The sequence below is a fragment of the Podarcis tiliguerta genome, assembly GCF_965153285.1.
Source record: "Podarcis tiliguerta genome assembly, chromosome: 16".
NCBI lineage: Eukaryota > Metazoa > Chordata > Lepidosauria > Squamata > Lacertidae > Podarcis > Podarcis tiliguerta.
Window position 1 is genome coordinate 10860687 of NC_139549.1, and position 18066 is coordinate 10878752.

The 18066-nt window shown below is 51.3% G+C and overlaps 1 protein-coding gene across 1 annotated transcript in view; it reads right to left on the minus strand.

Moving 5' to 3' along the window:
• Position 1: 1 nt before the first annotated feature.
• Positions 2-18066, minus strand: part of GON4L (gon-4 like) — a 43680-nt gene continuing 25615 nt past the window's right edge. The window contains exons 20-32 of the mRNA XM_083418461.1: positions 17627-17743; positions 13727-15385; positions 11628-11895; positions 10019-10200; positions 9298-9495; positions 7428-7571; positions 6077-6220; positions 5519-5638; positions 5284-5409; positions 3705-3894; positions 1771-2533; positions 1056-1158; positions 2-477 (exon numbers count right to left, since the gene is read on the minus strand). Coding sequence (XP_083274587.1) covers positions 319-477; positions 1056-1158; positions 1771-2533; positions 3705-3894; positions 5284-5409; positions 5519-5638; positions 6077-6220; positions 7428-7571; positions 9298-9495; positions 10019-10200; positions 11628-11895; positions 13727-15385; positions 17627-17743 — 4173 coding nt within the window. The 3' untranslated portion in view covers positions 2-318. The remainder of the gene's footprint in view (positions 478-1055; positions 1159-1770; positions 2534-3704; positions 3895-5283; positions 5410-5518; positions 5639-6076; positions 6221-7427; positions 7572-9297; positions 9496-10018; positions 10201-11627; positions 11896-13726; positions 15386-17626; positions 17744-18066) is intronic.

An 18066-nucleotide genomic window follows, 5' to 3' on the forward strand; every position in this document is an offset into this window, starting at 1 on the left:
CTTCTACAACAGGAATACTTTTTATTCCTTAAAATACAACTGCCACAATAAATAGTCACTCAGAAGCAGCACAAAGAGAGAATGTACATATTTTTCCTACTATTTAAAATATTTACACCAGCCATTATCCAAGAACGAGTGCAGCCTACATGACTTCCATCACACAGCAGACCCCACTTTTTTATGGAAGGGGGAATCTTTCGAGGTGACTTCAAGTTTGATGCGGGAGGTGGGGGTTAGATGGTGTTCTCTGGAACCAAATGCAAACAAGATTGCCCAGCCATCTCCGTTCCTCTTCAGTAGTACTGGCTCACGCTTTCAAAAGCCTTGCTCCTCCTGTTCTTCCTCAGAGAGGACTGGGTCTTTGTCAGAAAGCTGGTCAGTGTTGCTGGTGCTCATTCCATCTTCTTCGTCCTCTGAGCTGACATCACAAGCCGTGTGAAATAAAGTCATCAGTTCCCTGAACCGATGGGCGACCTGAGAGCAGAACAGGGTTGTAATGGAGGGAGAGAAGGAGAGACAAGCAAATTGCCTCTGAAGCTAATCTACTCTGACAACTGATACTATTTCAATTTTTTTAGATGAAGGTAGGAGAGATAAGCAATGGCACACCTACCTTCTACTCTGAATCCACCACCGAACAAGAAATCTGTATTTCCTGGCTCGTAGAATAAACACTTTACAGTATTCAAATACAGGATAATGTGCTCCCAATGACTGGCCATGGGCATAGAGGGATCTCTGAATATTGCCAACTGTCTGGCTAAGATTGAAACACAGGGCTTTCCCTGCTCAGTTAAACTTTCTTCTTTGAAAGTGTCCGTATCTGTAAACTGCAGTTCATCCTGTCACTCAGTGCAGATTTTTAAAGGGACCACAGCACACAATTTGCAGAGCAGCTCGCCGTGGATCCTATTTCTTTTGTGAAATTAGAAATACATGCAATCCTAACTGCACGGGTAAAGTGTCAGCAGTCGTATCTATGGACTCAGGGTTTCTTAAGCTTTACAGAAGAACTCAACGCTTCCGAGAGATTTGTCTCCCCCAGGACTCACCTCCTCTGCCGTTTTGTTGCACAGCTGCTGCGAGATGGCACTGAATGTGTCTGGGTGAGCTCCTCGCTCCTGGCAGGTGGTCAGAATGACCCGGTCAGCCTCTCTGTAAAAGAAACACCTGACACTGGAAAAAGGGAACTGGAGTGGGCTGCTCCTTGGACCAGACTTCATGAATCCCACAAGGCTTGTTGTCAGATGGAGGCTTGTGTTTAAGAAAGTCCTCTTTGTTAGCCTTTAACAGAAGCACACCATCCACAGGGGAACGGCTTTAAACTCAGTGAAACGGCCTGCAGGTAGAGACAGTAAATACTCCTTGCCTGTAACCCAGGAGGGAGCCGTTGCCAGTCAGTGTGGACAATGCTCAGCTGCATGGACCTAATGGTCTGAATCAGTATAAGGCAGCTTCCGATCAGAAATGGAGCAACAGGGACATGTTGGCAAAGGCACAATCAGGCTTCCTTGTTTTACAACACCCCACCAATTAACTGCTATTTCCTCACAGCCTCCCTGTTTTACACCCCACACGGCTTTTTCAATCTTATCTCTACGTCCTGATGTAAGACTGGGCTTTTCCTCAGTGCATAAAAGTGTTGGGGTCAGGGAACGCCTTATACCTCTGGGGACAAAGGGATTCTAAAGCAAAACCACTTATACGCGCACCCACCCTGGTTCTCCCCTAGTACTGGCTTTTGAACAAGGAAGCAAAAAAACGTACCTGGTCCACAATACAACCTTCTCCCCGGTGGAGCTGACCTTGATGTTCTTAGCGCACACAGTCGCTTCGACCGCCCTTTGGTGCAGCTCATCTCCCCGCAGTGAGGCAGCCCGCTCCCCACCGCCTGCAGCCGGCAGCTCTGAGCGGTCACTAGCACACAGTCTCTCCGTGGCATTTCCTTTCTTCTCCGTAGCCAGAGGGCTGCAAACTCCAGAGGCCACTGCTGGAGTCTGAGAGCCACAGTTTGCCGCTCCTGCTTTCGGCGGCGTGAGGTCCTTGGAGTGTGACCCGCAAAGATCCCTTCCTTTGGGCTTTGTATCCAGAGACGATGGCAACCTGTCCAATTCCTTGTCCTTGAGACACACTCGAGGAGCAGCCGAAGCTGTCCCCCGCGAGAGACTGGACTGAACGGCAGGCTTTTGTGGCCAACTCTTGGCTAGAGGAGGAGGGTTGACACCTGGGCTAGCTGCACCACCCGCTGCTCCTGCAAGAGTCTCACCCCCTGAAACGCCTGAAGAAGCTTCCCCGCTCCTCGTGCAGAGTCCTGCGTCACTCTCGCCTCCTATATGGCAAGAGCCACTTTTGGGTCGGTGGGGTTTCGGTGGGGCGCCCCTCTGCACCTGCAGCGTGGAAGAGGCAGCAGTACTAGGAGGGAGCAGCTTGGCAGGATCGCTGGCTTTGGAGAGACAGAGAGGTCCTGGCAGCACACCCCCTTCCGTAGGGGTCTCCTTGGGCAAAGGCAGTTTTCCTTCCACGCGAGAAGCTGGGAAAGAAGAAAAACAATAGGGAAAGGATTGTTCACACTCGCTTGCTCGTTGCACAGCATTACAGTGGTGCCCCGCAAGACGAATGCCTCGCAAGACAGAAAACCCGCTAGACGAAAGGGTTTTCCGTTTTGGAGGTGCTTCGCAGGACGAATTTCTCTATGGGCTTGCTTCGCAAGACGAAAATGTCTTGCGATTCCTGGGGTTTTTTTCCCGCTCCCCACCCCCTTTTTCTAAGCCGCTAAACCGCTAATAGCCTTTTAGCAGCTAATCTGCTAATCCCTTAAGCCTTTAATAGCCGCTAATAGCCACTAAACCGCTAATAGCGCTAATCTGCTAATGGTCTTGCTTCGCAAGACGAAAAAACCGCTAGACGAAGAGACTCACGGAACGGATTCTTTTCGTCTTGCGAGGCACCACTGTATTAGAAACTGTGGAAATGAAATACAGCACAAGGTTATGCAGATGGCACTGCTGAGATACGCTAAGCTTAAAAACTACCATTAGGTGCCAATGCGCCTTCCAGCCTGCGTGAAAATAGCCACAGCTAGCAAACTGGGGGTGCTTCCTTCAAGCACTGCACACAGGCCCCTCAGCTTCACCTACAAGAGAGGAAGACCAAATTCATTTCGTAAATTTCTCTCGCGCTCCCCCTCTAAAGGGGCCCAAGCGTGGCAAAAAACAATGCAATCTTAACAAAATAAAAACTTTTTTTTTAATGGCCACGGAATCTCCATCTTTAACTGGATTCAGCCTCGGTTGATAGCCACCCCAAGCCCTCCTTCCAGGCACTCCTGAAGGAGTCTTATGATATCGTAAAAGACTAACGAGGCTTATTGTGGGAGAAAACCCTGCAGACTAAAACCCTCTTCATCAAAAAGGCTCTACTTCAAAAAGCATTATATACAGCCACAAATCTGTTTCATATTTAAAAGGTGTCATTTCTAGCGTGACATATCAGGTTTAACAGTCAGCCTTGGTGGCTTCTGAAAAAGTTTCCAAAGCACAGAGCAGAATTAGGACCAGAGAGGATGCCCTTGTATGAAATCTTACACAGCCCCTGCCAGGATCCCCTCCCTCCTGCCCACGGAGCCAGTTAGGAGGTTGCTTGGCCCAAGATCCCAGGGCTGCATGGGTCCCTGCTTCCCACCCCTTTCACTCCCAACATACCTCCTGCTGTGGAGTCTGCTCTCCTGGCGCCTGCCCTCATCCTGCTCTGGGGAGGCTCCCCGTCCTCTCTCTGCTCCAGGCTCTCTTCTGCAGGCTCCTTCCCTTCGGGGCGAGGGCTCAGTTCGCGCTGGACAAGGCTGTCGGTGAGCTCCTGGGGATCTTTGTTCCTGTAGGCCTTGCCATCTCCTGCCTGTGGACCAAGGGAAGTCCAAGAGCATCTCAGAACACCTCCTGCTCCAAACTCATGAAACTTGCATGCTTCCCTTTGCCACCCACCCCTAAAAAGCCATGAGACTCTATAGTTTGGCCAGGACCCCAGAGACCCAGGGTTCAAATTGCCACTCAGTCATGAAACTCACTGGGTGTCCATGGGCCCAGTCAGTCTCTCAGCTTAACCTACTTCACAGGGTTGTTGTGAAGATAAAATGGGGAGGAAGAGAGCCACCTTGAATACCACCTTGAATTCCTTGGAGGAAAGGTGGGATAAAATGAATAAATGTAGATGAACTCCCTGTCTAAGGCAGAAACCTTAACCCTTCATCATCCAGAACTACATGCAGGCAGCTGAAATGGCAGCAACAATGGGTTTGAGATGTTACCATTAGTATACAGAGCTTTTAACAGTTTGGGAGCAGCTTATCTGGAGGGTTGGCTTAACTCACAGATGCTCCCTCAACCACTTCCATCCAGAAAACTTCATTACGCATCTGTAAGGATCCAGTCTTCACTCTGGAACTCTGCCTGTTGGCATTAGGATGGTACCTTCCCTGTATTCTTTTCAGCACCTCCTAAAATCCTTTCTGCTTAGGCAACCCGGACGCCTAAAGTTGACGTGCAATTTAATCTGGAATGTAACAGCTGATTTTGTTCACTTTGCTTTTTTACAAACTAGTGTTTGACCTTTATTTTCACCGGCAATTTCAGTGCACTTTTTATCTTCGTAATCCTCTTGGAGGTTTTATTTACAGTTAACGGGCATGCAAATTCAGTTAAATAAAGTAATAATAATAATTTTATTATTATTTGTACGCTGGTTTCCCCAGCCACTCTGGGTAGCTTACAGCAGTGTTTCCCAACTTTGGGCCTCCAGCTGTTTTCGAACTACAATTCCCATCATCCCTGACCACTGGTCTTGCTAGCTGAGGATTATGGGAGTTGTAGTCCAAAAACAGCTGGAGGCCCAAGGTTGGGAAATGCTGGCTTACAGCACATTTTTAAAAAAGTAAAACATTAGTGGTCAAAAAATTCCCGATACAGGGTTGTTGTTGTTGTGTAAGCTGAACAGAATCAGCACTTGAAGCCTTTTCAAGCCTTCAAGGGAGAGACACACAGATGAACTCACACACATAGGAACCAAGAGAGCTGCCTTATACTGAATCAGGCCATTGGTCCATCAAGCTCAGTATTGTCCACACTGACTGGCAGGGGCTCTGCAGGGTTTCCAATGTGAATCTACCTGGAGACGATGGACTGAACATGTCACCTTCTGCATGTAAAGCTCTACCTCTGATCTATGGCCCAGTGCGCTGAGCTGAAGCCCCGGAGTCTCCCGCTCCCTCTGCCATTGCTGTGGACTGACCTTGTTGCTGCTGCTGCTGCTGCAGTGGCTGCATGTCCTTCGCTTGCTCCTCTTCAGCCTGAGGTCGCCGCTCCCCTCATGGCAGGAGCAGCAGCACTCCTTGGCCCCCTCGGCCCACTCAGACTCCTGAAATCACACACAAGAGGAGAAGAGGAGCAACTCTCAGCAGGACAGGCAGCAGGGAGAAGGAGCTCTCAAAAGGAGTGCTTCGCGCCAAGGCCTCCCCCAGCCTCACCTTGTCAATATTCTGCCCCCCAAGTTCCTTCCTCTTCTTATTTTTCGCAGTCGCGTGGATTTTGGGGGGGTCCTCCTCCTCCTCCACATCTGGCAAGGACACCTCTTCAAATCCATCAAACTAGGAAAAGAAGCACAGGAGCCGTTGTCAGGTAGCGTGGTTGGGATGCAGGGAAGCTTAAAATTCCACACACCCCACCGTTGCTATCGGAGCTCAGAGCTGCTTCTCCCCGCAACTCCGGAAAGAAGAAGAAGAGGAGTCTGGATTTGATATTCCGCTTTATCACTCCCCTTCAGGAGTCTCAAAGCGGCTAACATTCTCCTTTCCCTTCCTCCCCCACAACAAACACTCTGTGAGGTGAGTGGGGCTGAGAGACTTCAGAGAAGTGTGACTGGCCCAAGGTCACCCAGCAGCTGCATGTGGAGGAGCGGGGAAGCGAACCCGGTTCCCCAGATTACGAGTCCACCGCTCTTAACCACTACACCACGCTGGAAAGCCGTGCAAAAAGGAGGTGCCCCCTCTCCCAACCTGCCCAGGAAGCTCAAGGGATAACTCCACCTCATACTCTTTCTCTTCCGTCCAGTTGATTTCCTCAAAATCTCCCAGACGGTTGGCCGACGGGCGCAAGTGGTCGAAGAAGACCGAGAACTCATCCTGAAGGTGGTCGTGCCCCTTCAGCAACTGCCACATCTGGGTCTTCAACTGCACAGACATTCAAAGTAAACAAAATAAGGAGAGGGGCGATTGGTACCTGAATGATAGGTGCCTCCCACCCCCCATAACAAAATGGCCAACCAGGGTGGAGGGAAGCTTAGGATCCAGCCTACTGGCCAAACCCTGTTTGCCCACCCCTCTGTGGAACATTTGCAGCATTTGTCCAATGTCTTTTTTCTTCAATCCCTTCTTATGTATTGGTTTAGAGCATTTGTACCCCACTCTTCAGCCTAAAGGGCTCCCAGAACACACAATCGAAACAAGGCAGCCCATACCTGCAGGCTTACAATACAAAAACAACAACAACAACACACACACACACACAAGGGAAAAGGACAAAGGAGGGCAGAGGAAAATCAACATCCAACAAAGGCACTAATTTCAATGTACCGTATTTTTCGCTCTATAAGACGTACTTTTTCCCTCCTAAAAAGTAAGGGGAAATGTATGTGTGCGTCTTATGGAGCGAATGCAGGCTGCGCAGCTATCCCAGAAGCCAGAACAGCGAAAGGGATAGCTGCGTAGCGCTGTTCTAGCTTCTGGCTGAAGAGGCTGCGCAGCTTTCCCAGAAGCCTCTTCTATCCCTCTTCTGGCTTCAGGGATAGCCACGCAAAGCCTCTTGAGCGCAGTAGGAGTGCTCCTGCCTCTTTTGCTCAAGAGGCTTTGCATTGCTTTCTTGTTTCTTGTTTCACTCCTCTAAAAACTAGGTGCATCTTATGGTCACGTGCAACTTACAGAGCGAAAAATACGGTAGGTTTTTCCTTCATGATTAACCAGCTAGCACGGTTCAGGGGCAGGAGGAGCTTGGTGGAAATGGGCCTCCAGCGAATGTGATGAAATGAGCCCTGCTACCTATTACACCTTCCCAAAGCTAGATAATTCTGTGATCGCAGCTTTGCATGGGTGGAGGGGAATAAATGAGTGGAGAATGGGTTTCCTCAGCTCTCCATTTATTCATTTTCTCCCCACAGTCCCACAAAGCTGCAATCACATAAGTAAATTAAGCTTAAGAGGAGCGTTACCTGTATATCCATGTTACATACAAGCCAGGAAACCAAAATTTGCAGCAATGTTGTATTTCAGCCACAAGAAAAAGCCTGCAATTCCCAGATTTCACCAAAGCAAGAATTTGCTGAGGGGACAGGACACAGAGAGGACAAGCATATTTCCCATGAGCCCCCGTAGGTCTGCTTACCTCGATTATCTCCTGGGGCAGGCACTCTGCACAGCCCTGCAGCACTTTGATGATCTTCTGGTGGTGGGAAGGGTTTTCCGCAAAGCAGATCTCCAGTTGCCTAAGGAACTTCCTGCTCTTCTCAAAAGCTTGTTGCTCCTCAAACTGCCCCAAGGAAGAGAAACAATCTTCACTGTTCATGTGCCATCCTGACCTCACTGGCACTGTCCAATCACCACCTGGGTTCTTTTCTTCCGGGGGGGGGGAGCTCCAAAAGTGAAATTCCCTACCTGGCCAGCAGGTGGCAAGCAACAAACCCAGGTGCAGATCAGTGAAGCTATACCACACAGAGAGGAGAGCTGATGCCAGCAGAATCAGGTACCTGCTGATGCCCCTCAGCCCAGTAAAGAGCCCAATGGTCCTGCCCCTCCTCTTCAGAATTGCCACCTGCTTGCTTACCAGCCCTCTCGCTCGAACCCAGACAACAGTGCAAGCAACAGATGCCCCAGTCTGCTTGCTCAGAAGAAGTCAGAGCCTTCAGAATCTCAGCTTTTGTTAACAAGCAAAGTTTCTAGTCCACATGGCTGAAAAGATACACTGTACTTCTAGTTTTGTGGGCAAATACTGGGGGTGGAGGGGAATGTCAGAAGCCAGAGGGGTGGGCAAGTAAGATTTCCAAGAGATCAGCAGGTGCCCAGTGTTGCCCCTGACCCCCAATAAGCTAGACATCATAACCTCACATACAAAAACTAATTTATAACAGGGCACAGAACTCAGGTGGGAAATCTGCCCCCTTCAGTGCAGCCCTTGGTCATGTGAGAAGGCATCAGGGAGAAGCAGCTCCCAAGTGAGGCTGGGGTAGCATGCGAAGGGCAATCACACACCTTTTTAAAGATCACTTGTGGCCCCAGTAACTTTGCAGTAGTAATAATTTTATAAAATTTTATAAAATAATTTTATTTTTATTATTTGTACCCCACCCACGTGACTGGGTTGTCCCAGCCACTCCAAGCAGCTTCCAACAAAAGCATAATAAAACATCAAACATTAAAACTTTCCATATACAGGAAGTTTGAAAAAAATATATTATTTGCTGCCTTCCCTTTGATATAGTTGGAAGAACGTATTGTTGATTCACATACAATACTGCCTTTGATGGGAACTCCCTGAGTGTGGAGGCCCACTTCACATATCTACTACCTGAAGTCCCACCATTGTTTAGATGTCTTCTAAAAGCTGTATAGTTATTTATCTCCATACTACTACTACTACTACTACTACTACTACTACTACTAATATTTATACCCCGCCCTCCTCAAATATAAATATTTATTAAAATACGACTTAAAAACAGCATAAAACAGCATCAATAAAATTCAAAAATTCAGGGGTCATGGGGTCATGGGGTCCATACAAACCCCAGTCAGTAGACATCAAATGGTCACCAGGGCTAACTCGCCAAGTTGGCCCTACTAGGTCCTACTAAGGCCAGCAAGGAGACCAGGGAAGAATTTAAATGTGGAGTCCCAGAAAGTGTTTCTTCATAGAAGAGGAAAGGGAGAAAGGGAATAGAGAATCAAGGAATAAGAGGATCCTTGACATCTGATGGGAGGGTGTTCCACAGGGAGGGTGCCACCACCAAGAAGGCCCTCTGCCTGGTTTCCTGTAACTTCACTTCTCGCAGTGAGGGAACCGCCAGAAGGCCCTCGGAGCTGGACCTCAGCGTCCGGGCTGAACGATGGGAGGGAGACGCTCCTTCAGATATACAGGGCTGAGGCCGTTTAGGGCTTTAAAGGTCAAGTCGTAAGGTGGGGTGCCGATTCATGGCAGCAGCACCGAGTGAGCCATCCTTGAACTCCCAATTCCCAGCTGCCCCAGCATATCTACATACCAGCCCGCACTCCAGGGCTTGCTCGGGCAAGAGGAAAGCAGCAAAGTCAGTGAGCAACTGCGGCCAGTCCCTTAGCAGGTTCCGCAGCCCCGCGTAGAGGTCGACGGCCGTCTGCTTCTGGGCGTTGCTCTCGAATTCGTAGATGATGTGCAGGAACTCCTCGTACTTGCCAGGGACGTTCCTCAAGGCCTCGCGCACCTGTGAAGGAAGACGCCGTCCTTAGCTCAGAGAAACGTCGCTCGTGCGCAGAGCAAACCCCAAATCCCAAAGCAACTACACAAGCCTACAGGCTTCATTGCAGAGCTAGGCACCCGCCGCTCCCAAAGGAGGCAGCGAAGGCCACCGAATGGATGGCTTTAGAAGAGGAATGGCTTTAGAAGAGGAATACCAATGGCTGCCAGCCCTGATGGCTATGGTTTTCCTCCACTGCCGGGGCAGTATGCGTCTCTCGCTGGGAATCCCACATTCAGAGAAGCAAGAGGCACCATCAAGGATGTGGTCCAGCCAGGAGAAAGCACCTGAAGGAAGGGGCAGTGGGCTTTGAAGAGGTTTGGCCTGGGAAGAGTCCCGAGGGCCAGATAAGAGAGCTATCGGGGGCCACATCTGGTCTACAGGACCTAGGCGTTCTCTGGTTTGATGAACATCTGGAACTGTCTCCTGATTTAAGGTTGCTTGCAACTCTACATCCAACTTTGCACTTGGTGAGGAGGCCCCTCCTTACCCTGCTCAGGTAAGCCTGGGCAAAGGCCAAGTCCTTCTGCTCCCGCAAGGGGTCCCTCTCCAGAATGTCTTCGTCGTAGAGGAGGAGCAGCTTGGAGGTGTCTTTGCTGGCACGAGCCCGGCCTCTCTTCGCTCGCGCTCGGTGGGAGCCGCGGCTTTTGCCCGGTGCTTTGGTGCTCTCTCCTGGAAAAAACACAGAAAGCAACCCGACCGCAGTAAGTGGAAGAGGCTGCGTGTCCCACTTTTCCAGGGTTGCCACCTTCTGCGTGGCAGATCTCGATTCAAGCACATGGGGGCGGGGAGAGACCAGGTGACCCTCCAGGCTACAGCCCCCTCCCATGGCAGGAAGAAGCAGAACAAAAAGGAGCAAATACATCTGGATGTGCGAAGTGAATGAACGGGAGCAAAACCTGGGTCATACTGTCTTGTGAGATTTTGATTTTAATATTGTGCTTTAATGCTGTAACCTGCTCTGAGACCTTAGGATGCAAGGCAAAATAATGATACTGATAATAACAACAACTATTACAGTGGTACCTCGGGTTACATATGCTTCAGGTTACATACGCTTCAGGTTACAGACTCGGCTAACCCAGAAATAGTACCTCAGGTTAAGAACTTTGCTTCAGGATGAGAACAGAAATTGTGCTCTGGTGGCACGGCGGCAGCAGGAGGCCCCATTAGCTAAAGTGGTGCTTCAGGTTAAGAACAGTTTCAGGTTAAGAACGGACCTCCAGAACGTATTAAGTACTTAACCCGAGGTACCACTGTATTATTATTATTATTACAGTGGTGCCTCGCAAGACGAAAAGAATCCGTTCCGTGAGTCTCTTCGTCTAGCGGTTTTTTCGTCTTGCGAAGCAAGCTCATTAGCGGATTAGCGGCTATTAGCGGCTATTAAAGGCTTAAGGGATTAGCGGATTAGCTGCTAAAAGGCTATTAGCAGCTTAGTGCCTTAGAAAAAGTAGGTGGGGAGCGAAAAAAACCCCCCAGGAATCGCAAGACATATTCGTCTTGCAAAGCAAGCCCATAGAGAAATTCGTCCTGCGAAGCACCTTCAAAACGGAAAACCCTTTCGTCTAGCGGGTTTTCCGTCTTGCGAGGCATTCGTCTTGCGGGGCACCACTGTATTATTATTATTATTATTATTATTATTATTATTATCCCTCAGTCCTGATTCCCTCTAAGAGATCCAGGCCAAGGGGGATTTCTTTCTTTCTTTCTTTCTTTCTTTCTTTCTTTCTTTCTTTCTTTCTTTCTCTCTTTCTCTCTTTCTTTCTTTCTCTCTCTCTCTCTCTCTCTCTCTCACACACACACACACACACACACACACACTTTTCAACTTGTCTTGGGACAGGGCCATAGCTCAATTGTAGAGTATCTGCCTTGCATGCAGAACATTCCCAGGATCGGTCCCCAATGGCATCTCCAGGTAGGACTGGGAGAGACTCTCTGCCTGAAACCGTGGAGAGCCACTGCCAGTCAGTGTAGACAACACTGAGCTAGATGGACCAATGGTTAGCCTTGGCAGAAGCCAACCTGCTCTGTTCCTAGGTGTCCCAAGGAGACGGGGCCAGGTCCTCTCCCCAATTCTGCCGCCTGCGACTCACCTGGGGCGTCCCTGCTGGGCTCCACCTCCGGGGCAGCGCAAGTGAGGGCGAGAGACTCTGCCGGCCCGTCTCTGGGGTCTGCGACCTCGTCGGCCATTTCGTCCTCCTTCTGCAAGTTTTCCAAGTTCTCCCCTTCGCCTTCCTCTTCCTCTTCTTCCTCCTCCTCCTCCGGCTCAGAGTTCTCCTCCTGCGAATTCTCCTCCTCGGATTCGCCCTCCTGGCTCAGGCGCCTCTCAGAGGCCAGCCACGTCAACTTCTCCATCGTCTCCTGTAGCGCACAAGGACCAAAGCATCTTGTCAGCTCTCATAATTCCCGCCTCATCTGCCCCACCCTCTGGAAGAAGCAGCAATGTCCTGTTGTAAACAAAAAATTGCCCTTTTCCCTTATAGGGTATCCAGGAGCCCATATAGAGTCCTTACATAGGTTCCCTATTGGTAGGAGAGAATAACAGAGGCCAACCAGAGAATATTGAGAAGCAAAGCAGCTAGTAAGCTTGATCATTATTGATCTGTTGCAACAGGGTGCTCCCCTCACCCGCAGGAGAGAGGAGGAACCTAGAAAAATGGCATGCAAGGCCTTATAAAGACTTTTGAAATTCCCATCCTGTAGATCAAGACCCCCCCAAAAAACATCATACATAAATCACAGAAGGGGTGTAACCTAAGACCACCCCTCAGATACATCATACCTACATCACAGAAAAGGCAGTCTAAACAGAAATTTGAATGTTGTTTTTCTCCTGTCCTTGTTTATCTCCTGTCTGGCAGGCTACTTGATTCGGTTTCCTGGGTAGCCTGGCCAGTCTTTTGTAATGATAAATACTTAGTTCCTGGGCCAGGTCACAGGCTCACACCCTATTCAAACACAGACATACGCTTAAGACAGGATTTGTGAAGGAAAAGACAATGGGGAGGCTTGGTTCCAGGTCGGTCTTTCTGTGCTGATCTATGTATGTGCTTGGTTGGTACACTTATGAACATTACCATATGTCTAAGACCATAAAATTCCTATCACAGTCCATTCTAGCTATGAAGCTGGAACTCAGCTGGGGCAGGCAGTGACTCCTAGCGAAGAAGCAGCTTGCCAGGCGGCTAGAGGCGGCTCCTTACTGCCCACCAGGTTAAGCCTGCTCTTAGCCAGCCCCTACCTCCTTACTTACAGCCAATCTAGGGGGAGGCACTGGCTGTCAGCCTCCTCCCCTTAGCACTGCCCTTGTAGAATTCAGCTAGGAGGAACAAAACTAGTATCAGTCACCTCTACCTGTCGCTGGCGCCACCTACTGTTGGGCTCCCTGCCTTCCACCCCACTAGCCACAGCTGGCACCAGCCACCACTAGAGGATACCTCCAGCCATCCATTGGCCCTGCTCTGTCTCCGATTGCCTCTGGCGCCACCTACTGTTGGGCTCCCTTCCTTCTGCCCTGCCAGCCCAATGTGTGAGACTCACCACTCAGACTACTCTGCGAAACCCATGCAAGAATAGGATGGCAAATGTATCTTCATTTTATTTTCTATCATTTCCTAATTGCTTCCCACAGAACACCCCAAATCCATTTGACAATAAAACAACACATATAGAGAGAAATAATTTCAAAATCTACATTCACTGCCCTTTCTGCTTTTGCATGTGCCCCACCCACCAATGACCTGCGGCCCTCAAAAGGCTGCCCAGAAGAGAATGCAGCCCGTGAGCTGAAAAGGGTTCCCTACCCCTGTTCTAATGGTTTGGGGAAAGAGAAAGGAAGGGAAAGGAACAGCGAAATGTATATCCCACAACCATAAGAACTAGAAGGCTGGTACATTCATGTGTACCTCTGCTTATTTCACACAAATACTAGAAAAATGAAAATCTAGAATCCAGATACACTGAAATCCACATTACACAGCAGATTCTATGCTTCTCCATAGGTGGAATAGGGCATCCAAGCAGAGGCCATACTCCATCCACTCTCTCTTCGCAGGGAGCCCCATGGAAAGGAAAGCAGGCCCGGGGCCATTTCCTCTTCTCTTGGGCCCTGGTGCCTCCACAGAAAACATGTCTCTCCCCACCACATTTTTTTGTTTTGTCCCCCCGCCCCCCTTGGACAAAACAGCTCTACCTGCAGCTCTGGTACGGAGAGGACCGACTCCTCCGAGGCGGACGACATTTCCTCATCTTCCTCATCCTGAGTGAAATCATCGAAGTCCTCTTCCTCCTCCTCCTCCGGCCCCTCTTTCTCGCCTGCAGGTGCCTCCTGCCTGGCGGGAATCCCCCCAACGGTACGGCTGCCTGCGGTGGACAGATCCTTCTCCAAGGCTGCGCCAGGATCAGACCCTCCGGCAGCAGAGCTGTAGGCTTTTTCGGGAGAACCACTGCTGCTGCTGTTTTCCGCCACGCCAGCTGCGCTCTGCAGGCCGTCGCCTTGGCCTCTCTCCTCGTTCTGGCCGGAGCCCGGCTTGCTGTGAGCTTCCTTCTGCTCAGTGGCGCCCTCCGGTGTTGGCTCCACATCCAGCTCCTGCCCCAGTTCCAACACCAGCTCCTCTCTGACCGGGCTGCCGGCGGAGCTCAGCTCCTCCAGAACGGGGGAAGCCACTGGAGGGAGGTCTCTGGGTTTCTCGGTTTCAACCTTCACGGTCTCCCCCATCTCGGGCAAAGAAAAGGGCCCTGGGGTCCCCAGATCAGCAGACGTCCCTTCACTCGGTTCCCCGAACCCTTCGACGGGAGTCTCTCCTTGGACCCCAAGGTCAGGATCGGACGACCACCGGCCGCCGTCTTCACTGGCGGAGACCAACGGCGACGTCTCTTGCGGCTCCGGGGATGCGATTCCGCCGGCAGGCGGGCTCACGAACACGGAATCCTTGGCGGACGTGGGGACAGGGGAGCCGGTGGCATTTGTCGTCACCACCAGCGACGGTGCGGGAGGGGTAGCTAGCGGCTGGCTTAGCGGGCACGGGAAAGGGTTGGGGTTGACCAGCAAGGTGGTGATGGGGATGGGCTGAGCAGCGCTGCCTGCGGCGCTCGAGGCCAACGGGTGCAGGACATTGCAGCCATTGGCGATGCCGACCACTTTCACGGCACCGGCCGGGACGGTGAAGATGACCGGGGCCGGGTGCAGGAGGGGAGAGGGCTTGAACAGGGGAGTGGCTTTGGGGCTCTTCTTCTTCTGGTAGCCCCTGGGGGTGCTAGGCTTTCGGACCTTCGTCGCAGGCAGCGCCGGCGGGATCATCTTGGTCTGGAAGGCGAGCGGCAGGGAGGAGACCAAGTTCTGGGGCAGAGCGGCAGCCAAGCAGGCCGTGGAGCCGGACTGGGGCGGAGCGGAAAGCACCCCCTGGAGGTCAAAGCTGGCACTGCTCCCTGTGGCCGGCAGAAGGCTCAAGTGCTGAATTCCCCCTGGCAAGGGCTGCACCAGCGGAGCAGGCTGAATCAGGCGGGGGACGCGCCCGGGAGGCTTGCTGGGAGGGGCTTCTGGCTGAGGCTGCCGGGCGCCCACCTTCAGGTAGTGGTTGGTGCCGGCGGGGAGCAGGCAAAGGCCCGGCCGGACAGGGAGGGGCTTGGCGGCGGCCTGTCTCTGCCGCCTCCAGGCCTTCCGGCAGATGCGGCTGGTGAGGGGCCTCAGGATCAGCTGCAAACCCTCGGGCATGCGCAGGGGGTATTTCTCATCCCTCGCAGTCTCCGCAGGATCCCTCCCCGCTTTACCCAGGTCATGATCGGAGCCAGGGAAGCTGGACACAGCTCCAGCGCTTTGCTCCAGTGCCTCCTGGATGAATGGCAAGCTGGCCTGGAGGAAGAAACAACATGAAAGGGGCAGGGAAGGGGAAAGAGCCAAAACAAAATTACCGTATTTGTCGCTCTATAGGACGCACCGGACCACAGGAGGGGGAGAACAGGAAATTAAAGTTCTCCCCTTCTCTGCTCAGCACCCCTTCAGCGAAGCGGCAGGAGATACGGAGCCCCTTCCATTTCTCCTCCCACTTCGCTGAAGGGGCGCTGCGCAGAGAGGGAAAACTGTGCAGCGCCTCTCCAGTGAAGCGAAGCCTAGAGAGCAAGAGGGATCGGTGCGCACCGACCCCTCTCGCTCTCCAGGCGGCTATCCGCAAGCCTTCGGAGCGCAGCGGGAACTTCTGCGGGAAGCGCAGTGGGAACTTGTGCTCCGAAGGCTTGCGGATAGCTGCCTGAAGCCCCCGGAGCACAGTGGGAGTTCGCGCCGCGCTCCGGGGGCTTCAGCGAAAGCAACGCAAAGCCTCCAGAGCGCGGGGGGAGCTCTCCCTCTGCGCTTCAGAGGCTTCGCGTTGCTATCGCTGAAGCCAAGGAGCCTGCATTCGCTCCATAGGACGCACATATATTTCCCCATCATTTTTGGAGGGGGAAAAGTGTGTCCTATAGAGCGAAAAATACAGTATGCCTAAAGCAGAGAGATTAGCGAGGTGATGGAGGAGGACTTTTCTGAACCTCAAGAGCAGGTGAGGGATTGCAAGAAGCTGCTTTACACCAAGTCAGACCACTGGGCCCATGTAGCTCAGCTCTATTACTGTGGTCTTCACCACTTCTTGTGGCAGTGTGTTCCAAGGGGTAAATTATGCATCGTGGGGCCCCAGGTCTCATCCTGAGCCCAGCCTATTAGTATATACAGGGAAGTATATGTCTACACTGATTAGCAGTGGCTCTCCAGGACTTTTGGCACGGACACGTTTCCCAGCCTTACGTGGAGACGCTGGGGATTGAATCTCAGACTGTCTGCAAGATGATCAAGGGTCTGGAAACCAGGCCTTAGGAGGAACGGTTGAGGGAGCTGGGTGTGTTTAGCTTGGGAAAGAGGAGACTGAGAGGAGGTAGGATAGCCTTCTTCAAATATCTTAAAGGGCTGCCCCATGGAAGAGTGAGCAAGCTTGTTTACTCCTGCTCTGGAGGGTAGGACTCGAACCAATGGCTTCAAGTTACAAGAAAGGAGATTCCAACGAAACAGCAGAAATAACTTTCTGATGTCAAGAGCTGTGAAACAGACTGCCTTGGAAGGTGGTGGAATCTCCTTGCTTGGAGGTTTTTAAGAAGAGGTTGGGTGGCCATCTGTCTTGTATTATCTAGATGAGATTCCTGCATTAGACTAGATGACACTCGGGTCCCTTTCAACTCCACAGTTCTGTGATTCTATATATGCAATGCATGTGCTTGGCCACTGAGCTATGGTCCTTCCCCTGGAAATAAAGTAAGCTTCCAGTCCTCATGGTGCTGCATAAAAGGAACAGCAACATAAGGAAAATTGCCTTACACAAAATGAAACCATTGCTCCATTTAGCGTGGAACTGTCCTTATGTGGACCAGCAATGAATATGGAGGGTCTGGGCTAAGAAAGGGGTCAGGACCAAAAGTTTCGTTGTTCAATCCCTTCAGAAGCCGCCTTATACTGTGTCTTGTTCAGTACTGTCTTCACCATTGCTCAGGGATGGGGAAGCTTTTTCCTTCCAAACGCTAGGGGACTTCAACTCCCATCAGTCCCAGCCAGTGTGGCCAATACAGTGGTACCTCGGGTTAAGTACTTAATTCGTTCCAGAGGTCCGTACCTAACCTGAAACTGTTCTTAACCTGAAGCACCACTTTAGCTAATGGGGCCTCCTGCTGCTGCTGGACCATGATTTCTGTTCTCATCCTGAAGCAAAGTTCTTAACCTGCAGCACTATTTCTGGGTTAGCGGAGTCTGTAACCTGAAGCACATGTAACCTGAAGCGTATGTAACCCGAGGTACCACTGTTGTCAGGGATGATGGGAGGTAGAGCCCAGCAACCTCTAGAGGGCCACAGCTTCCCCATCTTTGATTGACACTGATTGTCTTTCCCAGCCCATACTCAGAGAGGGGCTGAACCTAGGACTTAGAATAATAGAATCTTAAGAGTTGGAAGGAACCCAGGGTCATCTAGTCCAACCCCCTGCAATGCAGGAATCTCAGCAAAAACATCCCAAACACCTAACGACTTCCTGATGCTCTGCCACTGAGCTTCGTCCCCGACCTCAAAGGAGGAAATACCTTCAACCAGAAGGGCAAACGATGCTCCTCTTGCTCCACGGGGGGTTTCCATTCCCCAGGCTGGATCTCGTCACAAAGCTTCGGCAGGCTAGGCAATTGCTTCGTCGTCTTATAGTGCTGAGAATCGAAGAGAGAGAGAAAAAAGGGAAGTTCTGGACTCCCTGCACCAGTCTGGCTCTCTCTGATCCTGGGGTGAAGAACCTGTTAGGCCCTCCAGATGGTGCTGGACTCCAGCTCCCATCAGCCCCAGCCAGCATGGCCAAAGGGTCAGGGACCATGGAAGTCCAGCAACACCTGGAGGGCTGCAGGCTCCCCACCCCCGTCTTACGCCAATCATATTCCAACCTATCAGGGATCACATATTCAATGCACCTACAGAGCTGTGAAGCAAGTCCGTGGCCATTCGGATGTTGCTGAGCTCCATCAGTCCTAGTCAACGG